The 25,535-nt window shown below is 53.7% G+C and overlaps 2 protein-coding genes across 4 annotated transcripts; one reads left to right on the top strand and one right to left on the bottom strand.

Annotated features, from left to right (window-relative positions):
* The first annotated feature begins 467 nt into the window (after window positions 1-467).
* On the top strand, window positions 468-10,632 carry CUTA (cutA divalent cation tolerance homolog). The gene is made up of 6 exons (XM_068155843.1): window positions 468-591; window positions 3,134-3,282; window positions 7,251-7,310; window positions 8,549-8,594; window positions 8,932-8,981; window positions 9,531-10,632. The coding sequence occupies exons 1-6, from the start codon at window positions 511-513 to the stop codon at window positions 9,631-9,633; spliced, it is 489 nt and encodes a 162-aa protein (XP_068011944.1). The 5' UTR covers window positions 468-510; the 3' UTR covers window positions 9,634-10,632.
* Window positions 10,629-20,483, bottom strand: PHF19 (PHD finger protein 19). Of its 3 annotated transcripts, none has more exons than XM_068155841.1 (15): window positions 20,401-20,483; window positions 18,986-19,186; window positions 18,701-18,782; window positions 18,493-18,588; window positions 18,296-18,396; window positions 18,034-18,182; window positions 17,587-17,682; window positions 17,228-17,296; window positions 16,067-16,187; window positions 15,004-15,071; window positions 14,716-14,886; window positions 14,542-14,614; window positions 14,178-14,263; window positions 13,942-14,037; window positions 10,629-13,491 (listed from the first exon to the last, which is right to left on the bottom strand). In XM_068155841.1, exons 2-15 carry the CDS (start codon window positions 19,175-19,177, stop codon window positions 13,140-13,142), a joined length of 1,752 nt encoding a protein of 583 aa, XP_068011942.1. In that variant the 5' UTR covers window positions 19,178-19,186; window positions 20,401-20,483; the 3' UTR covers window positions 10,629-13,139. The 3 variants fall into 3 exon arrangements, with proteins under 3 accessions (XP_068011942.1, XP_068011941.1, XP_068011943.1); XM_068155840.1 differs by lacking the exon at window positions 20,401-20,483 and adding an exon at window positions 19,906-19,974; XM_068155842.1 differs by lacking the exon at window positions 18,986-19,186 and having other exon boundaries at window positions 20,401-20,428.
* Window positions 20,484-25,535: the final 5,052 nt, after the last annotated feature.

Raw genomic sequence — 25,535 nt, 5'->3', positions numbered from 1 at the left:
ATGGAAGAATTAAGGCAAAATGTTCCAAATGGCATCACCGAGTGCCTCAAGGGCACCTGGGACAGGAAGGTCTGGAAGGGCTCCAGTGCACCTCAGTTCTTACACTGAAGGGAGCGATGTCTCCAGCAGATGTTGGTTCACAGTTCTGATAACAGCACCAGCACTACTAAGGGATTTGTTTGTTCCTGCTGTGGCTTTGCCCCCACTTCTGGGGCTGGCTGTGCACAGAGCTGCTGCAGGCAGGCAAAAGGGCTGGGTGCTGGGGCTTGGGCTGGCAGGGAGGGCAGAGGAGGGTCCTTGGGAGGCAGGACTGCAGTGTGGACATCATGATGGGCCCATGCCTCAGCCCCATGCTGGGGCAAGCAGGCGAGTACCAGGCTGCAGGCAGCCAGGGAGGAAGAGGAGGAGGAGTTAGTGCTCCTTGTGGGCAGCCTTCCCAGGCAGCCTTCCAGCTCTGGGCAGAGCAGGTGGAGGGACAGACGGGACGCAGCCTCGCACCCGGCTGGGGAGATGGAATGGCTGAGCCAGCGTTGCCCATCACTGCCTGCTGCCCAGGGCTGCCCTCGGCCGGGCCGTGGCACCTTGCTGCTGGTAAGTGGGAGCCCTCCAGCACCGCCAGGGCTGGCTCCATGCTTGGGATGGGGGGATGGGGGTGACCAGCGTGCTGGGGAGCGTGGCGTACGCCAACTCAAGCCACTGTGGAAAAGCTTCTGCTGATACCTTTATAAGGGAACTTCTGCAAGAAAAAAAAAATAGAAAGAGACAAGAAAAAGATCATGCAGGAGGAATGTGCTGTCAGTCTCTGCAGAGAGCAAAGCAAATCTCTTAGGAGATTATTTTTTCTTCCACTTGTGCTGAAGAAGCTCACAGCGTACTCAGGGATTGCCACAAGTTGTGTTTGTTTTGGGTGGGTTGTTTTTTTTTTTAACAGAACCTCATCAAAAAGTCCTAAGATGGTAATTTTAAACCCTGGAGTTGTTTTTAGTTCACCAAAGCCAAAACAAAGCTTGCAGAAACCTTCTTGTCTCTGCTGCGCTCGACGAGCGTTTCGCTGGCCACTGAAATGTTTCGAGCCTCACAGCGAGGTTTTCAGGTTTGTGTCAGTTGTGAGTTTATTCAGTTTGTCAGGTAGGAGTCCTGGACTTTCACTCCTTCACTTTTGCAAATGCAAATGTTCTGGGGGAGGGGGGGGAAAGAAAAGGGGGTAAAAAAAAAAAAAAAGGAGGGGGGAGGGGGGTGAAACACCCCAAAAAACCAAGAGAGTCATCACTCTTGTACTGATATTTAGTCACAAACATTCATGGGGATTTCCTCATCTCGTGCATATACATCTTCCAAGAAGATTAATGATCACCATGCTGAACAGGTTGAATTATTGTGGGTGGTTTTTTTTTTTTCCTGAGCAGGGAGCATGACTGCATTCTAATCTGGAAAGGAGGGGGGAAAAAAAGAGAAAGGTACAGCAGCAGATCTCTGGATTTTAACTATTTGAGTAGCTGCTAAGATTCGTTGCATAATATTTGTGAAGTGGCTTAATGGGGAAATATATATATATATATATATAAATTAAAAGGAGCACAAAAGAAGCTCTAAAAATGAGTGTGGGAAACCTTATGGTAACAAAGAGCATTTCCTCAAATGGACTGGAAAAAGGGAGACAACCAATATAGCACATCAGTTATTTTCCCAACAGAAAGGAGCTCCTGGTTTTGTGGTGACAAGAGAGGAAATTTTTTAGCTCAGACTTTTTTGAAAGCAGCAAAATCTGACATTGGCTTTATACTGAGGGGTTTTTTTTTCCAGAGGACAAAGGAAGGTAGAACTGGGGGGGTGGGGGGGGAGAGAATTATATGCTTAGCCTTAAAAGCATTCTTTTTTATCACTGTCATTGAATAAGGGCCAGATGCTGTTTGTTGCAAAAGCAAGACAAAAGACAAAGGGAAGAGCAGCTGCGCAGAGAGAGCAGCCCCGGGTGCAGGCACCATCCTTCCCCTATTACTCAGCACACACAAATTCACCTTCCTATTGCAGCAACGTCCCCACTGAGATAATTATGTATTTTCACATTACTGTGTTTGTGGCATGGGAGTACAAAGAGCAGCCAAGCAGCTTGCCAGGAAGAGCAGCTCATGTACAGCAAAACCAACTTGTTGCTGCTGCACTCCCGGCCCGTGGAGAGAGAGTTACATTTTGTGCAGCCTGGTCAGACAGACACAGCCCTACAGACCTTGAGGATTGCTGTGCCCAAGAGGTTCCAATTTCACTGTCCTGTTAGTATCAGATCACTAAGATGAAATCAACTTACACCCTGCATTTAGGTCTTATCCTTGCTAGCCTGCTCTCTGAGTCTCTATCAGAGCCTGGGTGGGCTGTGTAACATCTATCAGCGGAAGACAGTAATTGTTCTGGGCTGACAGGGCAGGATGAAAGCTCTCCAGCTCCCAGCACAGATTGTATTACCCCAGTGTGGTAGTTTTCTCAACCCACCATACCCCAGGCTTCCCTGGGCTTTGCTCCTGCCTCAGGCTCCAGCCCAAATCTGTTCCACATGGCCAGATCCCTACCCCTACCTGACATGATGCTCTCCTCCTTTCCACTTCCCCAGGGAGGAGAATGGTCCTGTCCCCACCATTTCCCAGAGCAGTGGACATGCCTTCCCAAGGGCACACAGCTGAAGGATGGCTGCAGGATGTATCCTCAAAAGGAAACATGTGCTTAGTGTGGGAGCCATGCCTGGTGGTTCCCTTCTAGCTCCTTTTTGCAATAGAAATGTATTTTAACAGAGACAGCCAACAACTTACCTTCTTATTCTGCTTCAGAACACCAGTCTGAGCCATGTGGTGGGGTCTGTAACCCCCATTAGTCTGAGGTGTGATCTTCCACAGTGAGGTCTGGGTGCCTCTGGGCTACTGCAGCCTCACAAGCTGCCCCTTTCCTGTCCCAGGCCGTTGGCACAGCACTGGAGGGGAATGACTCTCCCTGGGAGCATGCTTCCACTTCAGTTACAGCCAGCAGTATTGTAAAGGTGAATGAAGGCTGGAGACTTCTCTTGAGCCACAGATGATGTAAATGCTTAGTTTTACAGAATTCAGTATTTCACCTAAAATCCTCACTCTCCTGTTTTGCATCTGAGGTGGTGATCCTGTCCCTGCTGATGTACCCTGTGCTGAAGAGTTTCGCTCTTCAGCTACACTCCGCCCTCACCGGCAGCTACATCTCTGGGACCCACTCCATTGCCTTCATCAACTGTGTCAACGAGCAGATTGCCAAGGATATTGCAAGGTACTGAGATGCTTTCCCTGCTTGTCTGCTTGTTCAACAGCAGCTTTCTGTGGAATAAAGCTTTTCCTTGTCCCTCGAGAGGCTCTGTGCTTCTCTGTATTTGCACATCTACCCAAACTGTGCTACTTCCCTCTTACACTCCCTTTCTCTCTCTCTCTGTACCACATATCCACTAACCAAGAGCTGTGCACTCTAAAAGAAAGCTGACAAATGCCTCTGAAATCAATGCCAATCAAAGCCAATTCTCCATTTACTCTACTGCCTTTAGTTTTCAAGACCCATTTTAAAGCCACAGCCCTGGGTCTTCAGAGGTTTTCTGATCCGCCACAGCCTTTCTGCTTCTCTAGAACAATACAGGTAACAAATCCCAGGAGAAATATTTATGGTGAGGGACAAAGCACAGCACACTGCCTTGAAAATAAATAAAAGACCAAAGAGGTCAACAGCAAACACAGAACAGGCACTTGTGAGGTACCACCTGGAAGCCTGCACTCTTCTCACCAGACGAGCTTCAGGGAAGGAGGGCTTTACCTTGATTTCCTCTGTTAATGTATGAGATACTTTGCCTGATGTTTTGCATGCAGAGGCTTTTTTCATACATCTTTCAGTCCCTGACTCAATAGCTGGCTTGTTCAAAGTACTGAAACCATGTTGACTGGGGAAATGTTTATGATGGACCATTAAGTTTCCTGCAACACCTCCTGTGGTGTTTTCCCTGCTTCCCTGCTGCTTGCCAGAAACTCTCCAGCTCCTGCACAGTGTTCCCAAACAGTCCTTGAGGAACTGACAGGCTACTGAAAGGGATTTTGTGTCACCTTAAATACTGCAACTGTATTAAGAAGGTCAAATAGAATAATATCTGCCCTGCTTGATGCCTTATGAAAAAAGGAGTAACTATATGGCTGGTGAAAAGAGCCTCAGTTGCTGAAAATGCTGCATCTTGACAGCTTTGCAAATGTGCTCCACTCCTGACTGCTTATCTTGTAAGGAAGGGAGAGGAAATAAATCGTTCCCCATTGCCAAGATATATGTACTTTGGATGTTTGTTTTTACTGCTGGAGTAATTATTCCTTTGTTCTGGAATTTGAGTGAATGAGCCCTGAGTGTAGAAGGATGGCACAGTGCTTCTACATCCATTTTCCCACACACTTTTTTCCTGTGCTGTGGTGTTTGGTCTTCCTTTATGTTGCTCAGTGGAGCACTCACTCTGAGGAGGCTCAGGGGAGACCTTATTGCTGTCTACAACTACCTGAAGGGTGGTTATAGCCAGGAGGGGGTTGGTTACTTCTCCCAACCAGCACCAGAACAGGAGGACACGGTCTCAGGCTGTGCCAGGGGAAGTTTAGGCTCGAGGTAAGGAGAAAGTTCTTCACTGAGAGAGTTGTTAGCCATTGGAATGTGCTGCCCAGGGAGGTGGTGGAGTCACCATCCCTGGAGGTGTTTAAGAGGGGATTGGACATGGCACTTGGTGCCATGGTTTAGTCATGAGGTCTGTGGCGACAGGTTGGACTTTATGATCTTTGAGGTCTCTTCCAACCTTGCTGATTCTGTGGTGGATCATTCTGCAAGGAAATTTTCCACTGGTTTGAAGGAGGAGTTTTAGGTTTGTGGAAGCAGATTAGCTGCAGGTAGAACTCAGGGTCTGACTTGTTTATTGTTTCAGTTCTTACCCAGTTTATCTGGATTACTGTTGACTTATAATCTTCAGAGGAAACCCCTGAGTCCATGCAGGAGATCCCTGGGCCTGCAGTGAGGAGCTGACCCCTTTGGGCTGGACGGTGTGGCCACTGCCTCTCACATAACTTACCTAACACCCAAGCAGCCTGGCAGCCTGCAGTTCTGCCTTAGACTTGTGCAGATCATTTTCCTTGCTTTTCTGCTTATCAATATTTCATCTGTCTCAATTCAGAGCCTATTGTGAGGCAGGGACAAAAAAGCCCACATTAAGTGCCCAACCCAAAGCTATTATGAATTATGCAGATGTTTTTCACAGATCACATTCAGCTTCTTACTGTGCTCCCTGTTCCCATGGTGCCTGCTTGTTTCCGCTCAGCTTGCTACAACAAAGTTCAGGATCTCAGTCAGGGTCACAGAGCAGAAGCAATTAGAAGGTATTCACCCAAATCAAAAGGTTCCAAGTGACTTGGAAGTTGCAGGCAGCAAAACCAGGCTGATTTGTGCCATGTGTTCGACATGACAACCGCAGCAGGGATATCTCCGCTCGTGCTGCTGCAGTTTGCTGCTCTGAAGATTAACTCAAGATGCTCTCCAAGCATTAAATGCCTCGAACTGGCTACACATGGTGAGAGCAAGCAACCCACAGCCCCCCTGTATGGCTGTCCTCTCAGACCATGGTCCCTCTGAGCCACCAGCAGAGAGAAGTCCATCTCTGTCACCTCTCTGCGCTTCAACACCAAGCCTGAACCCATGCGTTAGTCCAGGCACTGGTTCTGCAGCACACTTTTGGAGTGGCAGGATGGTGTAAGATCATCAGGAAGGGCTTCCCTCCTGGAAAGGGCTGCCATTCTTCCAGCAACAAGCTGCTCCCAGTTCCTCCCTGCCCTGCAGCAGAGCCTGTGCAGCCCCGCCAGAGCACCTTTGCCTTGTGCTCAGAGTTGCAAGGTCTAAACTCCTGCAAACAGGGAATGAAAGCAGGGCTGGTAATGAAGACATGCAAAGAGGTTTATGCACATTCAAACAAGAGCCCAGCTTTCCTTACAGGTCAGAAGCCAGACCTCAAGGCATGATGCAGCTGCACAGTCTCACTTTGCCCATGGTATTTTCAGGTCACAGCCATGGAGGAGACACTCCTTGTGCTCGTCCTCTTCATCTCTGGGGGCACACAAGCCAGCAATCAATTTTGACATATTTTTACAGGCTTTTTGAAAGCTAAGAGTTCCTTACTGCTTGTTTTGTAGTCACCTCCAGGCTGTTATCATACCCTGAATGTAAGGATAACACCTTTCTAATGTCCTCTGAGCCAAAACCATTCTGGGGAGCGTTTTGAATGGGAGCAGCAGCTAATTGGATTGGTTTCCATTCTTCAGCTGGATGAGTTAATTTTTGCAGGTGGTTGAATCAAGCCATCCAGTAATCCAGCAACTCCTGCCTTTTCTGCAGTACAAGGGCATCTAGAAGTTAAATTGTCAAAGCACTTGGTACAAAGTGGTGTCCAGCAAGGCCCTTGTTAAAGAAAACCAAAAGTGAAGTCACCAGTGCAATGCCTTTAACAGAGCTGCCCCCGAGAGGGACAGGACAGCCACCAACGTCAGAAGGGCCCAGACATTGCTGTGGTCAGAAAATACAACATTTGACCTAGTTCTAAAAATCCACCCTGAGATTGCTTCAATATGCCTTAATCACTTAAATATCACTTCTGCTAGCAGACCCAGGCAGCTCTGCAATAACAAATCAGCCCACAACTAAAGGAGGAAGCCTGAGGGAAGGAATTTACTTGGGCTTTGGATTTCTAGAACATTTTGGGTAGAAAAACCTTGATGTTGTTGATTTAATAAGATCCACATTGAGTCTGCTGTGCAAGGAAGAGGCACAGATTGACAGCATAAATACAGGACTAGGAGACAAATCCCTTAATGTTTGTCCCAGGCCCTGTTCTTGCAGCCCCAAGGCTCAAACCTTGCCCTGGTGTCCCGATGGCAAGATGGGCACAGGGCTATTGCTGGGTTTGGTCCTTGCATCATGTGAGGCCCAGGTCCTCTGGCCAGGAGCCAACCTTACTGCATGACCAGGAGGGTCACAGAGCCCTACCAAGAGGACCTGAGCTGAGCAGCTCCAGCTGGATGTGACTCCTGCCTCTGTTTTCCTAGGGTAATAATTAACCCCAAATCCCATGTCTCCAACGTCAAAGCTGGTGCTGGCAGTCAGGGACAGGGTGAGGGAATGTCCCTATGGCTGGGAACAAGCAGCAAGCTGGGGACAAGCACTAACTCCTCTCCTGTCTCCCCCAGGGCCATCATGGATAAGAAGCTGGCTGCCTGTGTCAACATCCTGCCAAAGAGCTCAGCCTTGTAAGTAGGACTGGATATTCCCAAGTATTCAGGAGGCAAATACAGGTTCCCCAGGGGGGAAAGAAGGAGATGGATGGCACACATCCCTGGGGAGAGGAGGCAGTTTCCAGAAGGCTGCTGTGTCTGTTTGTTGTTGCAGATGGTAGAGATGGAACATGCAAAGTGCACTAAGCCTATTAAGGAGTGCAGATGCTCTGACTGCCAGAGTGGACTATTTATGTCTTGGTTACCTGGCTACAAGGAAATCTAGCAAAGAGCAAAGTGATTTGTGGTCCTGAAGATGTGGCACCTGTTTTCAAAGGAACTAAAAAGAAGCTAAGATAGGGACCAGAAGCATGTTCAGGAAGGAAGAACAGTGTCTTTGACCTTGAAACACAACCAGCCCTGCTCTGCAGGTGTCCTCAGCCAGCCACTCAAAGGGCCTGCACTTCTTGCTGTGGTTAAAGAGCAAAGCCCTAAAACAACCATTTGCTCACAGGAGCATGCTGGCCTGTCCCCACTGAGGAAGGGAATGAGCATCCACATCACAGCCTTCCTGCAAGGGGGGTTCCTCAAGTGCCCCCCTCTCCTACACTCTCCCATAGCCCAACCAAGGCTGCTGAAAGAGGGCAAACCCAGTAAAACCCTTCTGCCCTTTGTACTTTGCTGCCTGCAGGCTGGAGCTGAGTTGCCCACATGCAGCCTGCCTGATCCAGCTGGTTTCTCCTCCATGCCCTGCTCAGGACACGCTGCGCCACTTCCGAGTGCTCCCCGTGCAGGACCCCGGTGTGCAGATGAAATCATGATGGCCTTCTGTCAACATAAATGTTTTGAAAGGTCATCTCTGACTCATGACAAGTGCATCTCCTCTCCTGCAGGGAAAGAGGGGAAAAATGCTGCCATGCTCAGCTTCCCAACTGCAGTTACCTCAAGCACTGTCTCCCAGACACTTTTTGGAGCAGGACCACCACCACACAGCCCTCCCTGGCCACTCCGGTCCCAGCTTCTTCACCCTCCCATTCCCCCCCGGGAAGCTCTCTTGAGGCTGGCACAGCCAAGGAGGCTCTGGTCTGTAAACCCAGGGTGCTCAGTCACATGCACAGCAGACTTTTTGGGGCCAGTGATGCCTCTTGAGCAACACTTTGCAAAGGAACAGTCATGTGCAGAAAGCACTGAGCAGGGAGACTAACCCCTACCAGAGGAATCAGCATGGCTGCACCCAGCTGTGTTTGCTGATGCTTCTTTCCTTTCCAATCTAGGTATTTCTGGAAAGGGGAACTGGAAGAGTCCACTGAAATACTGCTGGTAAGTGACAATTCCCCATGTCAAGAAAATCCCCATCCCAGACAGGCCCAGCCAAAAGGGGCTGCAGGGTGGTTTGGGGAGGGTAGCACCAACCTGCCCAAGACTTATGACAGTGCACAAGGACCCCAAGCACCCACCTTGTGAGCATGGTAGTGGTGGCTGGGGGATGGCAGCCCAGCTTGGCCTCTCATCCTGTCACCACAGAGGAACATCCCCAGGGAAGAGCTCCCATCGCATGTTGGGTGCATGCAGTGGAACTAGGCATGCAGGATTGCTCTGTTCCCTTCACTTCTCATCTGGTTTTTGGTTTGTTTGTTTGTTTGTTTGCTCTCTGCAGATAGTGAAAACAAGGACATCCAAAATAGGTGAATTATCCAACTATGTCAGGTGAGACACTGGCTCTGAGGAGCACTGGGATTCTTGCCTGAGGATTGCTGCCATCCCCTCCTCAGGCTTTGAGAATCAGGTCCCTTGAGCCTCAGAGGGTTCAAATGCTCCTGAGGTATCTTGTAAGCCACAAACCTCCAAACACTGCATGAGCACACACACAAAAAAGGAAAGTTGGCAGGAATATCAACTGTTGGGCTTCAACCAGTCCCTCCAAAATGGGGACAAGGAGGGATTCTCCTTCCCCCAGTGCAGGTTATTCCCTGGCTGCCTCCTGGCAGGATTTCCTGCATTTCCCAAGCTGAGTGGTGAGCACAGGCAGCTTTGGGACAGGGCCCCTGGCAGTCAGCTGCTGGCTGTGGTAAACCCCAAACTCAAAGCAAAATTCTCACATGACAAGAAGAAGATGTGGGTGCTTTGAAGTCAGCAGAGAGTGTGGGGCAGGGCTGGGAGCTGGGACCTCTGCTTCCTGCACTGCAAGCAGGCCTGGGTCTGTTCTGCTGCCAGGCTGTCAGTGACACTGCTGCTCTGCATCTGTTTCCACTTTAGATCCATCCATCCCTTTGAAATTCCTGAAATCATCAGCCTGCCTATTGACCAAGGAAACCCTCTCTACCTCAAATGGATAGAGGAGAGTGTGCCAGGGGACTGAGTGGAAAAGCAGAGAAAGCTCCTCGCTGCTGGGCACAGCAGGTGAAGGCTGCTGAGCAGTGGTGGTGTCCCTGTGCAGGCAGGAGGTAGGCAGACGAGGGGAGGCAGCTCTTGTCTTCATGGATTTGCTATAACAGCAGCTTGGGAACTTTAATTTGCATCCAACACATCTCCTCCTTGGCTTGATCCTGTGCTCCAGGGAGCACTGAGCAGCAGAGGTGCTGGAGGCCAAAGTGGGGAAGGGCTACATGCACTGAGGGCTGTGGCAGCAATGTGGATGGAGATACACAGAGATGCTCATCTCAGGACACAGCAGCATCTAGAGGTTGTCTCAGGCCACCAGCAGCAAGTGTCAGCTAATAGCCATGGCCTGGCACCTCCTGGCAGCCTCTCCAGCACTCTGTATCCCTGCAGCCAGTACTCAAGGCCCTGCCTGGCCCCCTTCTCCCTCACAGCAGCTGTCACAGTATGCTGCCCTGCTTTGTCTGGAGGCTGCAGGATGTGACTGAGCACCCTGTGATGCACCAGCTCATGCCCTCTCCTGCTGCCATGCAACATGCTGCTCCAAGGCTTACAAACCCCAGGGAAACAGCAAACTGGAGAAGACACCACAAGCACTTACCAGGAGCTGCAAGCAGCACATGACCCTTCCCTGCCTGCCCAGCCAGGCATCCAGTGCCAGTTCAGAGAAACCAAGTGCCAGTGGGAGCAGGGCATCACCCAGCTGCAGGGCATGGCCCCAGCCCTGCATCCCCTACCCACCCCTGAGCCAAGGCTTAGCCTTGTAAAGAGACCCTCCTGTTAATAGTTTAATGGGATATAACTCATGGAACAATATGGAATTATTTAGGTGTCTGGGAAGGGCACACCTCACCCTGGCATGGAGCACAGCCCAGCAGAACCAGCTGCATGGTGGCAGGTGCTGGGCATCTTCCTGGGAGCACACCCTGACCCCCAGGGCCCAGAATCAATAACCCTGACACTAGAAAGAACCAGTGATGGTAAAAAAAAGACCCTTTTTAATTGTACATCAGGCATTAATTACAACCTGGGGGATAACAAGAGGTGGTTATTACAAGCAGCAACCTGAATCCATACATCTTCAGAAGGTGCACAGTTGTTACAGCATCTGGTACAGCTAATGCAAAAGAGGCTCTGCCACCAAAGTGTTTTTAAAGGCTCCACATTCAATTCTCTGCAAGAGGCCAGGAGAGAGAGAGGGACAGGTGAGGAACAGGGGCTGTAGGTAGTGGGTGCTCCCACAAGTGCAATGTCCATTGGCACATCCCATGGGAATTATCTCTCTTAGCCCTGGCAGGCTCTTGGCAGCCCCTGGGGCCCCAGGCAGCAACTCAGACAAGGACTTCATAGGCACTCATGAAGGGGAAATACTTGAAGTGATCCTTTGGTAATCTTGAAGTGATCACTTGAAGTGACCCAAGGCAGAACTGGGAGTGACATGCTGGCTGCAGAAGCTGCTCCCTGCCCTGCCAGGGATGGGGGTCCTGGCAGCACATCTCCCAGAAGGACAGGACCTCTGTGGACATGATTCCCTCCAGATGAGCCAAGATGCAGACCCTGAGGATGCCAAGCACCTCTCCCCAAGGCACATCTGGCCTGGCTCAGCTCAAACCATCTCATGGTTGGAGCTGGACTGAACCCCCTCTCCCAGACCTCATTCTACACAAATGTCCAACAGCTTCTCCACCAAGCACACCACCAGGCACACCACCAGGCACACCACCAGGCAACTCATCAGAAAGGAGTTAAAACATTTTTACCTGCTGAGCCAAACATTCAGGCTCCCAGTATGACACTGAAGCAGCTCACACCTGGCTCAAACCATGAAGGGATGTCCCAGGGCTGCAGAGAGGCTGCTGCTCTGCACCATGGCCCCATGTGGAGATTGTCACCTCACAGCCACACAAAGGCCTGGTGCCTGTTAGATGAATTACAATAGCTGCACTCCTCCCTTCATGGGTGTCCCACTACGTTATTTTAGCAGTAGCTGAAGCAGAGGTTTATTTCTGAGGAGTTTGGCCTCTGGTTTGCAAACATCACCTGCTCCCTTGTGTTGATTACACCAAGGCATTTTGTTAAGCACATTTTGGTAAAACAACCTTTTCAGTTCACCAGCCAGTCAGCAGATCCCACAAGCACACACATGAAGAGTGGTGGGGCTACAAGGACAGGGTGGGCTGACAGCAGGACCATGCAAAACCCCCAGCATCAGCCACCCTCCGTCCTCATGGAGCAGCCATGGTGGTGATGGGGGACAGAAGAGGAGGACACCATTAAAAAGATATCTATCTCTTAGAAAATAATCTAGCAAATCTGTCTGATATTAGAATCTGGTTTTAAAAGACACCAGCTTTGCTCCTGAGCAACCTGGCAGTATTGCTTCAGCTCAAGAAGGGGCTTGCTCCTTCTCCTCTGCAGACCAACTGACCTGATGTGCTCACCAGCATTGACACTACACTGGTAACGAAGTGTGGCCACTCTCCAGCAAGGCACAGTCATGAGGCCATTGGGGATGGCCACAGGGATCCTGGTACAACCCCTTCCCCACACCCTCTGTGTCCTCTTTGGCCTTTTTGGTTTGTCTTCTTGTTTGGCACATTCAGGATGAAGGATCCTGTGGGAACAAAGGCCTCGGGCTGCAGTCTGTGAAACACCCGTGGTGGTTTTAAGGCAAGGGCATATCTTTTGGCCAATCTCTTCCAAGACTGTGATTGTCAGAAGAACAGGGGAATGAAGCATCAGCACATGCAGTCCAGGTCATGGGACAAGAGCAGCCCCTCAGCCATGAAAGTCAGCCACATGTGGGCTGTTTAGGGGGCACTTTCCACTCACTTTAAACAAACCACATTCCTGTAATGAATGGATTTAGGAGGAGGAAGAACCCCCTCCATTCTAGCTATGGAGAGAGTGGCCCACCATTTCCTAGGGGCACAGGGACGGGCTGTGAAGGCACTGGTGAGGGAGGTGCTCTTTGCTTCGCAGCAGGACCCCCTCACATCTGCTCCGTAAGGCTTGGCCGTGGCGATGAGTCAGACTGTGCCAGGCACCAGCAGCATGTCCATCTGCATGAGCAGGTTGTGGGGTGTCCCCCAAAGGGGCTTCCCCAGGGGGTTCCCAGACACACTGGGGGAAAGGCCAGGCCTGCTCACTGCTCTTCGCACCACCATGGTGGTGCCTCACGCTGGGCCAAGGGCTCTGTCAGAAAACACAGCTGGGCTGCACGCTGCGCATGCACACAGCCAATAAAACAGTAACTGTTCAAATGAGAAGATGCAGCAGCAAGGCTGTGAGTCCCACCCCTGGGCAGCACCACTGATGGCACCAGCTCAGGCACTGGTTCAACCCATGGCTGTTCCTGGGCAGCCAGTCCTGGCTAGGACCCCCCAGCGTGGAAGGGTCCCAGCCCTCCTCTGCTTCGCGGCGAGGGTCTCATCATCCCAGTCTGCTCTGGTTTGGCTCCAGGAGAGGCTGAGGAGCTGGTGGGGCTCAGTAGGGGGTTGTGCCTTCCCACTCCACCAGGTACTGCACCTTGCCCTCCAGCGTCACCCGCCGTGCCAGCACCTGGTACTTCTCACCACAGACCAGCCTGCCCGCCGCCCCGAAGTAGCTGCTGATGGAGGACTTGAGGTGGGAGAGTGAGGAATCATCCTCGCTGATGCTCTCAAAGGTGTGGCTGTCGATGCCATTGTCTGGGTGGTCGGGTCCACAGGCTACCTCACTGCCTTCAGAAGTGCCCATGGCTGGGCACCCACCTGCCTCCCTGCCACTCCTCTTGGCCCCTGCTGAAGTGTAGGCTGGCACTGCCAGCTTGCGCTTGCGGCTGCCCATGGTCCTGCGGCTGCGAGAGAAGGAACAGTGGAGGCGTGGGGGTAGTACCCAAAAGGTGTTCCCTCCACAGTGTTGGCTGTGCCCACTGCCCCAAGAACCTGAGGATGTATGCCAGGAGTTCACAGACTCACAAATTGTTTTGGTTGGGAGAGACCTTTGAGATCATCAATCCAACCATTAACCCAGCACTGCCAGGTCTCCACTACACCACATCCCTCAGCACCACATCTACACAGCTTTGAAACCCCTCCAGGAATGGGGACTTCACCACTGCCCTGGGCAGCTGTTCCAGGGCTTGACAACCCTTTCAGGGAAGAAAATTTCCCTAATATGCAACTAAACCTTCCCTGAGCAAAACTTGAAGCCAAAAAACTCCTGTCCTCAAGAGAGGGGCATTTCTCACCCCCTGACCGTGCCACCAGGACACCTCCAGAAGGGAGTGAGGGGGCACAGCCCTCACCTGGACTCGTAGGAGAGGCTCGTGGTGGCTGAGCCCGAGGTGCTGACAGCATCCGTGGAATCCACATCTGATAGGAAAGTCTGTCCTGAGCTGGCACTGAAGATGGGATGAGGAGTCAGCCCCAGCCCGGCACAAGGGGCACTGCAGCCTCCCCACACCTCCCAGCCCTGCCTTCATACTGGGGCATTTAAACCACCCACCCCTTGACACCCACCCCCCAGGGTGGCTGCACAGACCTTTTCAGGCTCTGAATTTCATCCAGTGTGAAGTCAAAGATGCTGGCCAGGTGGTGGTTGGTGCTCCAGGCTGAGGTGAAGTCACTCTGCAGCCAAAAAAGCAAATTCACTCATCCCTGCCGAGCCCAGCAGCACTGCCACATCCCTGGCACTGTCACCCTCTGTCCAGGTGCCATCACGCTCCTTCCCATGGCCCTGCAGCCCCTGGGAAGCCAGCGTGGCACAGGGCAGGGGACAGGGGCTCTCCCTGCCTGCAGAAGTAGGAAAGCCTTGCAGTGAGCACCCCCGGCATGGGGCCGAGGTGGGTCCCACTCATCTGCCAAGCCCCAGGACGCTTGCACAGAGGAGGGGCCAAAGGACTCACGCTGGGAATGGCATCCTCCAGCAGGAACTTGGCCCTTTTGCGCCGCGCCGCCGCTCGCCGCTTCTGCTGCTGGCTGCAAAGCACAGCGGGGGTGAGGCTGCCGGGCCCCCTCGGGCAGAGCAGGCATGGCATGCCGCAGTAGTGGGGGGTACCCAGATGAATTTGACTACTCACCTGTCCTTGTGGACATACTTGCTTTTACCCTTCTTCTTCAGCTCGCAGGAGCTGCCCTCGCTCACGCCGGGGGCCTTCTCTGGCAGCACCTTGCTGGGGGGGTTCGGGGGCACGCGGATGCGCAGCCGAAAGATGCATTTCTTCTTCTTGATCTCCTTCCCACACAGAAACCTGAGCGGCAGAGGGGAGGAAACAGCCCTCAGCCGCGGCTGGGGCGCTGGGGCACGGGAGGATCCTTCCTCACATCCCACGTCCCCATCCCTCGCCCCACCGTGCCCAGGGGCTCACCTGCTTTTATAGCTGTTGAGGGCATTGAGAAGGTGGGGGCCACGCTCTGAGATGGGGGTGCCCGTCAGCTGCGGAGAGACGCCGCGGTCAGGCAGGGCTGGGAGCCTGCTGCCGTTATGCAGAAACTCAACAGAGGGGGGACCCCGAACGCCGGCAGTCGGCTGCTGCCCGAGGTCAGGCAGCGCCCAGAGCCACACGGGTTTGGCATCGGCCACCCTCGGAGCACCCTGCGGGGAACCCATTCGTCCCCCAGGCGGCGACGGGTTCCCAACACACCCTGGGTTTAGCCTTTCTTCCAGCTGCAGCTCCAGCAGGGCGCTTGTTAGGCACCCAACCAACAGAGACGCAGCACAAAGGAAGATTAAACTAACTTTGAGCAGAGCTGCCCCTGGAGCCCGGGGTTTTGCAGATGCCCAAGCTCATCACCACGAGGCCAGCAGCACTGTGACACTGCCAGCACATGGGCATGTCCCCTTCTGCCATTCACCTGCCCCAGCTGTGCCCTAGCTCCAGGGAAGGTCCTTCAGTTATGCCCAAAGCCTGTGTCCCCATGACTGTTGGCACTGCTTCCCAGCTCAGAGAGAAGCATCCTCCACCACTCCTCCACCAAGCTGCCCACTGAGGATGCCCCACTCTGATGCCCACCTAGGGGTGGTGAACAGCACACTGGAGCTTGCATGTCCCTGTGGGTGCAAACACCCCAGGCCAGGTGGTCTTGCCCACAGAGGTACCAGGCAGGTGTTTCAAAGCTCTTTTCCTGCATGGGACCAGCTGAGGAGCAGCCAGCTTGGGCCATGGCGAGCAGCACTCTCAAACTTCTGACCCTTTCCCAACAAACCACATGCAGACACAGCTCCAGGTCAATGGTCACTGAGAGAAGTCAACCCAAACAAGGGCAGAGCTTGCTGCCCCACCATCTCACTGCTATCACTACCTTTAACCAGCCAACCTGCCCCAGCCTTGGGGGCTTGGCCACCACAGGGACCTCCTGATTGAAGCTTCAAGGATGGTTAGCTGTGACATGTCCCCAACAGCATCTCTCCAGCCCAGCCTGTGTTTTTACCTTCCCAAGCTGCAGTGGATCCCAGTGGTGGTTCACAAAGGCCAAGATCTCCTCAAAGTCGAAGTACTTCTTCTTGCTCTGTACACCCAGGTTGTAGAGGGCGAGATGGACAACGTCCACCCTGCAGGAGCAAAGTGGGTGAGAAGGTCAGCAGCTCACCCTCTACCCAGCAGAATAGTACCCACCATGATGCTCTGCTCTGTCAGTGCAGCTTGAGCACAGCCCTCAGCAAAACCCTTCCAAAACCTTCTCACTGAAAGCCAGGACTATTCCCATACCCCATGAGGGAAGCAACTCAGCCTGGACACACATCCCAGGGGATGTCATAGCTAGGACAGCATTCCCTGAGCTTTGGGAAGGGCTGGGGTGCTGCCTGGAGGGAACTCTAAACACTGAGAGCTTTGAGCCCAGGGACTGGAGAGCCTGCCATTCCCAGGACAAATGCCCTGTTTTCCAGCTTTTTAACAAGCCTCAGCCATGTGCTCCTGGAGCAGTTAGGCACAGGAGCAGGGCAGCTCTTACATGAAAACAGACTGTTTTAGCAACACAGCCTATCAGGTGGGATATTGCACTCAAGACTCTGAAAATGAAAGCCAAGCAAATATATCCTGCAGGATTTCCCTTCTTCTTCTTCCAGCCTGCTGTGCTGCTTGGTGCAGCATCCCCAAGCCAGCCACATCCCAGCAGCCTGAGCACCAGTAACACATCTGACACAGCTGAGCACAAGGGGAACAGCAGGGGAAAAATTGGGCTGCTGGCACTGTTAATGCACTTTATGAAGTTGCTTCCAGAGCTAGAAGGTATCAACTGCAAACCTGTATTTAATCACAGAATTGGATGGCTTGCCACCAGTCACTTTTTGCAGTTATCTTCTGGCAAGCTTGTTCCTTGGCTCCCAGACAAACAGCAGGTTTGGGGCATACTGAGAGACAGCTTCCCTGGGAAACAGTCCCATGGGGCAGGGCAGGAGCTGCATGCCCAGGGTCCGTGGCCAAGCAAACCCCACAGCTCAGGGCTGGACTGAGATGAGCAGAAGGTGCTCTGGGAGCTCACACTGCTGAACACAGATCTAGAGCTGGTCTCAAGATAGTCAGGCACCATCCAGCCCAGTACCCTGCAGCCACTCTGGCACATCTCAAAGGAGCCAGGGCCATTTCTTACCATCTCAAGGGCAGGCGCTTGATGTATTCCGGTCCCTGGTTGCATACAGAGCAGAAAAACATATAGAACCTGGAAGAGAGTGGGGAGGGAGAGCGCTGGGGGGGTCATCCCCACAGCCACACAGGGCCTGGGGATGGGTCAGGGTGAGGACAGTGCTCGGGGTGCCAAGTGACAGCATGGCCAGAAGAAGTGGGGCTCTGCAGGACAGGGCAAACTGCCTGCCCCCAGGGCAGCTGATCCATGTTGGTGCCACAGCCAGATTGGGGAGATAAAGACCAGGGACACATCTGCATGAGGCCCCCACAAGAAGCCAGCTCCAGCATCCAGCACCAGCCCAGCTAAGTCCAGAAGGGACATACCGGTCTCCAAACATCATGGGGTCACTGAGGCACTGGGTGCAGGCTTCGTGGAACCACTGCCGGCAGCGGTAGCACTGCAGCATCTTCAGGTACCACCTGGGGAGGGAGAGGAGGTGGGCAACAGCTCGGACAGAGTGTGGCAGCCACTGCCCTGATTCCCTCCCAAGCACAAACCCTCAGACAGAGAGAGAAAGTCTGGCCCTAACTTGCATTTTCTGCAACCATGGAGGTAGATGCAAACAGTGCCTCCGGCAGTGAGCAGAGACCCTGATGGCCAAGGCAGCGTGGGCAGCAAAGCCACCAGCCCCAGGGCAGTGCCTTCAAGCTGGGGACTTCTCTCTTGGGGAGAAAAAATCCCCATCTGGATCCCATCTTCTTTTTGTGACTGTTTTTCCCCACAAAGTCATCACAACGATGCAGGATGGCAGGATGGAAGCAGGAGCTTACTCGCCAGGGCCCCCACAGTAGCAGTAACACTGCTGCTGGTTGGTCCGGTGTGGGGAGTCCCACTCCAGCAGGTCAGGGTTGTAGGACAGCACCATCTTGACAGCTTGCAACGTCTTGGCGATGGCTCCCTTCTTCAGGGCACCCCCCTTCTGTGGGAGCAAGCAGGATGGGGTCAGCACAGCTGGCTGGGGGCCACATCCTGCACTGCTGTGCCAAGGGTGGGCAGCACGTGGAGCAGTCAGCCCCAGGCAGCCCCACTCACCCGCACGGCCAGGGCAAATATGCAGCGGCGGCAGAACCATGGTGTCCCCAGAGGGCCCTCGTGACCGCTGGCCACTGGGATGTGGCACTGCTGGTGATAACCTGTGGGAGGGCTCAGCATCAGCATCACCAGGCTGGCCAGACCCTCACCCCTGGGGTGGGATACAACAGACCCTGAGGTGATGCATCTGCACTCACCCAGCCCACACTTCCCACAGATGAGGATTTCATTCATGGGGCCTGAAGTCTTCCCCAGGCAGATGTTGCACTTGGGCTCCTCCCCAGGGACACCAGCTGCAGGACAGGGATAGCAAAGTTGGAGATGCACAAGGCACGACCACATCAGTGTGGGGCTGGGAAGGACCCCCAGCATGCTGGTGGGAAGAGAGGACAAGGCATCACTCACCATGCTGGATGTCCTTCCAGAGGACCCAGTACTTGGAATTGTCCTCAAATGTTACAAGGCAGCTCTGCTTGGAGCCACTCACCTGTGGGGAGACAGAGAAAAAAGAACCTGTGGGCATCAGCTCCCCATTCCCAGCACTTCCCAGTTTGCCCCAGCCTCTTGGGGCTGTGGGAAGCTTCGTTTGGGCTGTGATACCCAGGGGCAGGACATCAAGCCAAAATGGCCTGCTGAGCAGTACCACACCCTCTTGTATGCCCACCTGACCATCTTGGGTGGCCACCTTACCCTTTTGATCTTCCCAAGGTAATAGAGCCCATCTGTCCAGCGGCACAGCACATACTGCCCCTCTGTCAGCTTGACCATCAGCTCTCTGCAGCTGCTGCCCCTCTGCACCGAGGCAGCGCCCGGTGCTTGCTGGACGCGGCCAGCAGCTGCGTAGACATCCCGGATGATGGGGTTGAGCTTGGCAGTCTCCATCAGCAGAGCCTGGAGGGGATGCACATGCTCATCACCCTGTCCTTGCACCCTGACACACTGTGCCCATCAGCTGAGCACGGGGATGCCCAGGGCTGCTCCAGCCCCACCAGCAGGTGCCCAGGACCCCAAGACAAGTGCTGACGAGCCGCGGTCTTTAGGTGAAATCAAAGGGAGCAGCCACAATCTTTGCTGCTACTGAGGAAGAGTGAGTTAACCCCTTGACTGCCTCAGGTCCTGCAGCATGGAACCACCCCACATGGGACAAGGGAACATGACGCCAGCCTGCACAGGCTCAAGCTCGAGAAAGAGCACAGGAGGGAGAACAGTTTAAAATTTACTGTGATTTCTAATCCACCATTTCGCAGGAGTTTCTCAGACTCCCAAGCCAAAGGGGACATCCCCGCTGCAGAAGCTGGGACGCAGCAGCTCCACACGCAGTCAGTGAAACTCACCAGCCCAGTTTCAGCAGGCTGCTGGAGCTGAAGGCGGACAGCCTGTGCTCAACCTTGGCGCGGAGCAGTGGCGGAGCCCCACGGCCAGCACTCAAACAGCCTCGAAATCACTTTTTCCCCCGAGCGATCTGCGCTCCCGGCTCGGCGAGGCGCGTCAGGTTACGCCGCGGGACCCAACGCGAAGCCTCCCCGCGCTGCGAGCTCTGCCCGCGCCCGCTATTAATAAATCCCCGTTCCCCCGGGACAGGCTAGATGGGCAAGAGCCGGCAGACTTACGGTAAACCGGGTGCGACCAACAGAACCCCGGAAAGAGCTTCTCCGGGAGTGGGGCTGGCAGCGGCTGCGGCAGCGAGCTGCGACATGTGCCCCTCAGCACGGGGCTGCGCCGCGGCAGCCGTTATGAAAGCGGAGGCAGCCCCGCGCCCGGCGGAGGGGGATCACACACCGGGACAGCTCTCGTCGTTCCTCGCCGTCCCGTGGGGGAGCTCCCACGCCGTGCCGGGCAGCGAGACCCTCCCCGGGGCACTCAACGACAGGGCACACCGAGCCGGCTAACCACTCTTGTAGCCCTACGGCGGGACCGGGACTGGGTCCGGTGGCACCTGCCGAGGGGCAGCCCCGGGAGCGGCGGCCGCGGGTCCCGCCGCCATTGGCTCATTCAAAGGCGCCGCGGCGCCCGCCCAGCCCCGGCTCCGGCCCCGCCGCCCCGGGCGCTCCGCGCCGGGCTGCACACACACACCGCTGCAACCTCCGCCGCTCCGCTGCACTTACCGCTGCTGCTGCCGTCGCCACCGGGCCGGGTCAGCGCCCGCCCGCCCCGGGGGCTCGGCGGGGAGCGGCGGCGTGCGGCGGGGGCAGGGAGCGGGGCGCCATTTTCCCGCGCTTCCCCCCGCGCCTCCCGCGGGCATTGACGTCCCGCTTATGCAATTAGCGCGGGGCCGCCTCCGCCGCCTCCCACGGCTCGGGTCGCATCGGCCCGGCACGGCCCCGCTGAGCGGCACGGAGACAGACGCGGGGGCTCGCTGTGTGCGCGGCACCCCGGTGCGGCGGCAGAACGCCTGCAGCGGCGTGGGGTACCTGCTGCTGTCCCCCGTCGATACTTGCCGCTGCTCCCCGGGGGTACTTGCCAACCCCTCGAGGGTACCTGCCGACAGCCCGTGGGGTGCCTGCCACCACCAGTGGGCACCTGCCACCCTCCCCTTGGCAATCTGCCACCCTTCCCATGGGGTACCTGCCACCCTCCCAATGGATATCCGCAGCTGCCTCCTGTGAGGTACCTGCCATCCTTTCTGGGGCACCCCACATCTCCACCCCTCCACCAGCTCTCTGCACCCACGTACCTGAGGATCCCTAGGGACACCAAGGGTCAGGCACAAACACACCACCCATGGAGATGGCACCCACTGGCCGTGGAGAGGGCACCATCTCCTGTGCCACACGAGGGGACCTCCCTGCTTGCCCTCCCCCTGACTGGTGTCTGCAGCCGGGTAGGGGCAGGGTTGCAACCCTGCCCGCACCCATCCTGGGGCACCCGGGGGATGCCCTGCCCGCAGCACTGCCCCAGGCGAGGGAACACCCTGTGCTCACTGGGATTCCTAGAAACGGGGGGAGCCGTTCTCCGAATCTCGACAGAGAAAATCAATCACTGCAAAAATGCTCTGGTCGGTGCCAAGAAGAAACCGTAAGGATTTGCTGTTTGTTGGGAAGTGCTGCCAAAAAAGAAATGTTTTCAGGCCTGCTTAGGCAGCCGTGAAGCTGATTCCTGGGGCGGAGTCTGGGCCAAGTGCAAGCAGAGAATTTTATTGCCTCTAATCGATGAGTTTCTCCCATGCTGGGATTCAGAGCAGACCCTCAAAGCGCTTCGCTGCAAGTGAGCAGCTCACCAAGAAGCAGCAATGAACGACACAATGCCAAAACACCCTTTAAACACCCATGTAGAACTCTGTCATCTTAGAAATCATGGGTTTTAATCTAACTTCTCCACAAAACAGTGATGTTGGAATGTTCCCTGTGCCGTGGCTGCCCCGTGGCAGCAGGTGGGTGATGCTGCATGTGTGAACCTGATGGGAAATTTAGTCCCCCAAGCAATGGTGCCCTAGGGCTGCTCTCCTCTTTGCTTTGCCGCTCGCTGGCTGGAAGGCGAAGCCCAGTGCAACATAAAGACAGCAGCAGGCAAGGACCCAACATGCTGTGCCAGGCTGTGCCATGCCATGCCTTGCCATGCTAAGCCCTGCCGTGCCTACGCCCAGCCGCTGGGCCTGTGTTTGCAGAGGTTTAGGCAGCTGCACAAAAATGCCAGGTTGTTGCCTGGCACGAAACCCCATCCTTGGCCTTCACGGGGAACCTGACACATCTTCAAACCAGCCCAACGACCAAACTCTGCAGTGAGTCATGGTGAGCCCTGAGTCACCCAGATTAAAATAACTCTTGCACCGTGACTCTCCCCCTGGACAAACCCAGTGCTCGCTTGCTGCAGTTGCTGGTGCTGCCTTTGACCAAAAGCAGGTCGCCTGCTGCATGTGCAGGGTGGCATTCCTGTCCCAGCCTGTCCCTGCCTGGCACTGGTGCAGCAGCACATGGGGATGTTCTTACACTCTCCTCCCCACCCACTGTGGTTTATGTTTGCAGCATCTTGGTCGTTTGCCATGAGAAAGTGGATGATGTGACACAAGTCAAGTGCAAGATCAAGTTCACCATGGGTTAATTGGGAGGAACCTTAGTGAAAGACCTCCAAGCACAGAGAGGGCACCCCAAACCCAGCACCTGCCAATGGCCACAGCACAGTAACAGTGCCCTGGAACAAAAGTACCACAAATAACTGAAATAATAATAAAGGCATGTGCTCCTGCCACACCATCCACCACCCCCACTGAGCCTGGCCCCAGCTCCTGCTGCTGTGAGATACTAGATGCTGCCCTCCTCCTCTTTTTCCTCCTCCACACACCTGTCAGGCTTTTCCCTGCACACTCTTTGAGAGTCAGGGGAGCCACTGGAGGTCCTGTGTCCTTGTCACCATGAAAAGTCTCATGGTCTTGGCAGATGCTGATGCAGGGCTGCTGGCAGCCCCTGGAGTGGTTAGACACAGCTGAGTAACTGGTTTCACACCAGTAGGGCTCCAGGGACCGTGGTGGGATGACACCTGACATGCTTCACTGAAGAAGCAGCATCCACCTGGGCCTACACCAACATGAACATTTCCATGCCACGCTCACAGCCCCAGCTGAAGAGAACTTGGCACAGAGCTAGCAGATGATGCTGACCTGCCCTCCATGCCAGCTAAGTGAGGAAGCTCCATTTAAATCATGTTGTTAGGAGCGGACTGTCCCGTGAGGAGATGCACAGAAATCATCAAATCATAGGAATCATGAAGGTTAGAAAAGACCTCTAAGATCCTGTCCTCCTATCACTAGTTACTTGGGAGAAGAGAGCAACACTACCTCACTGCAACCTCCTTTCAGGGAATTGTACAGAGCCAGAAGGTCTCCCCTCAGCCTCCACTTCTCCAGACTAAACAATCCCAGTTCCCTCAGGTGCTCCTCATAAGACTTGTTCTCCAGACCCTTCACCAGCTTTGTTTCTCTTCTCTGGACACACTCCAATATGTCAATGTCTTGTAGTGAGGAGACCCCCAAAAATACAATGAATGGGACCCCAAGTGATAATGCAAAGCCACGTGTCAGTGATCCCCTGCCCTCCTCAGTCAGGGAGCAGAGCCAGCACAGGCTCCCAGCACAGGTCACCCCAGCTCATTCCCCACTGTTGAACTTCCAAACAAAATCAGCATTTGCAGAATTATTTGAATGGATCTCCCAGTAGTTAACTACTCCAACATCCTCATTTTGTCCTTCATGTTTTCATTGTGCCCCTGCACGCTGCACTTACAGAGGTGGGGAAGGCACTTCCCTGCTCACATGAGGATGGAGCACCCAGAGAACCATGGCTTAGCTGTGTCCAGAGCAGAGCCTGCAGCGAGCATGGGGCAAGCAGCTCCTTTCTTTCTCCTCTGAGCAATGCCCAGAAATTGGGTGGCTTCTTTTCACAATGTTTTTCTTTCTTTGAAAACAGGAGTGGGAGGAGGGGTTGTGTGTTGGCTTGTAGTCTTGGAAACCGAAGCCGAGGAACATTGAATGGAAACCCAAACAGGAGGCTGCCTGTGAACTGCAGGCCTGGTGTGGACACAGGATCTGCAGAAACGACTTGCACTGACTGCGGCCACTCCACGGCTTCCTGCGGCCAAGCGATGTGGGGCTGCAGCACACACATCATGGGACCCAGTGCAGCTCTCAGATGCTGCTCAAAACAATTCACAAGTGCTATTTCCTGGTAAAACAGAACACATCCATTGCTTTAAAAACAGCTGCAAACCAGGTAGCTTGAGGCTGTGGACATAATTCTCTCTTTTTCTCAGTTAACACTTCCCCTCTGCTCCTTAGGTCTCAACCAGCTTTCCACTGAAAGCATTTGATTGACCAACACAACCAAATGAAGCTCAAAGAAGCTGTGTGGAAGGTTACAAGCCCTTTTTCTGTCATGAAGATGGGCTTATAAACCTAGAAGTTTGCCTGATCTCTTTCAGCTTTATCAGTTGATTTGGAAAAATATTACATTTCCCTACAAACTTTGGTTATTTTAGACCATTGCAGCTACAGAAGCACCGTGACTCTTTGCCAACCAAGCCATTACACACAGAGCAACCAGTCCTAATTTAACTCATTACAGCTCTTTGTCATTTTTCTGCATCATTTGATTTGGTGCAGACTGAAAATAAAACCTCTAAAACCAACCAACCAGCCAACCAAAAAACCCAACCAAACCAAAACCCCAAACCAAATCACTTTGGCTGCTCGTTACTGCCACAGAAATGATTTGCTGGATTAGAGAAGTCTGGGTATCACTCCCATTTCAGCTCCTTTCCCAGTTAAATTGCATCCATTTCCTTATCGAGACGGTTTTGTGGCTGAAGGGGTCGGAGATGAGAAGGGGGAGGCCGGTGCAGGAACACCGGAGCCCGCAGCGCCGTCTTTGGAGAGCGCCGCGGCTCAAAGCATTCCTCCCGGCCGCGGTAATGCGCGGCGCAGCCTCGTGCGCGGCGGCACACGGGGAGCCGGCTCTGCTGCGAGCCCTGGCCGAGAAAAGCGATATTCCAAAGGGCACACTGCAACAAAGGTGTGGCTGTCATTAGGATCCGAGCAGCTCAAGCTGTCATTCAGCTATGCCTTTAAAATGAAGAGCATTTAGGTGCCAGGTTTCGTGACTCGTTACTGTTTATTTAGCATTCATTTCATCCCTATCCTGTCTTTTTCTTTTTTCCCCGTATTTAACTTATGCAATTGCATAAGACATGAAGAGCTTGGAAGTGTTCTTACAGCTGTGCAAGTTTTGTTATGAAGGGAGCCCTTACAGAATTTTGACACAGACATGTTCTGGGCACATCTGCAGCTCCTGAGCATGGCTCAGAAATGACATCTACCCCAGAATGAAAGGAAGGAGAGAAGAAAGGAAAGCAGATGAAGGAGAAAAAAAGAATAAAGAAAGGGAAAGGGAGGGAAAGAGAGGAAGGAAAGCAAGGAAAGGAAGGAAAAGGAGGGAGGAAAGAAAAAAAGGAAGGAGGGAGGAAAAGAGGACAGGAGGAGGAGAAAAGGAAGGGAGGAAGGAGTCTCCCTCTCTGGAGATATTCAAGATCTGTTTGGATGCATTCCTGTGTGATCTGGTATAGGTTATCCTGCTCTAGCAGGGGTGTTGAACTGGATGATATTTTGAGGTCACTTCCAGCCCCTAATATTCTGTGATCTTAAAGGTCTTTTCCAACTGAAACAGTTCTATGATTCTAAAGGAGTGCTGCAGCACTGCTCAGCTGTTTCTACAGCAAAACTGCTATCAAAGTATCTCCAAGTCGCTCCATTCCC

Source organism: Melanerpes formicivorus, unplaced genomic scaffold (genome assembly GCF_026170545.1).
Source record: "Melanerpes formicivorus ecotype bairdi unplaced genomic scaffold, bMelFor1.0.p_v2 SCAF_33, whole genome shotgun sequence".
NCBI classification, from domain to species: domain Eukaryota; kingdom Metazoa; phylum Chordata; class Aves; order Piciformes; family Picidae; genus Melanerpes; species Melanerpes formicivorus.
The sequence above is the reverse complement of the archived record's forward strand: the minus strand, read 5'-3'. Positions and strand labels throughout refer to the sequence as shown.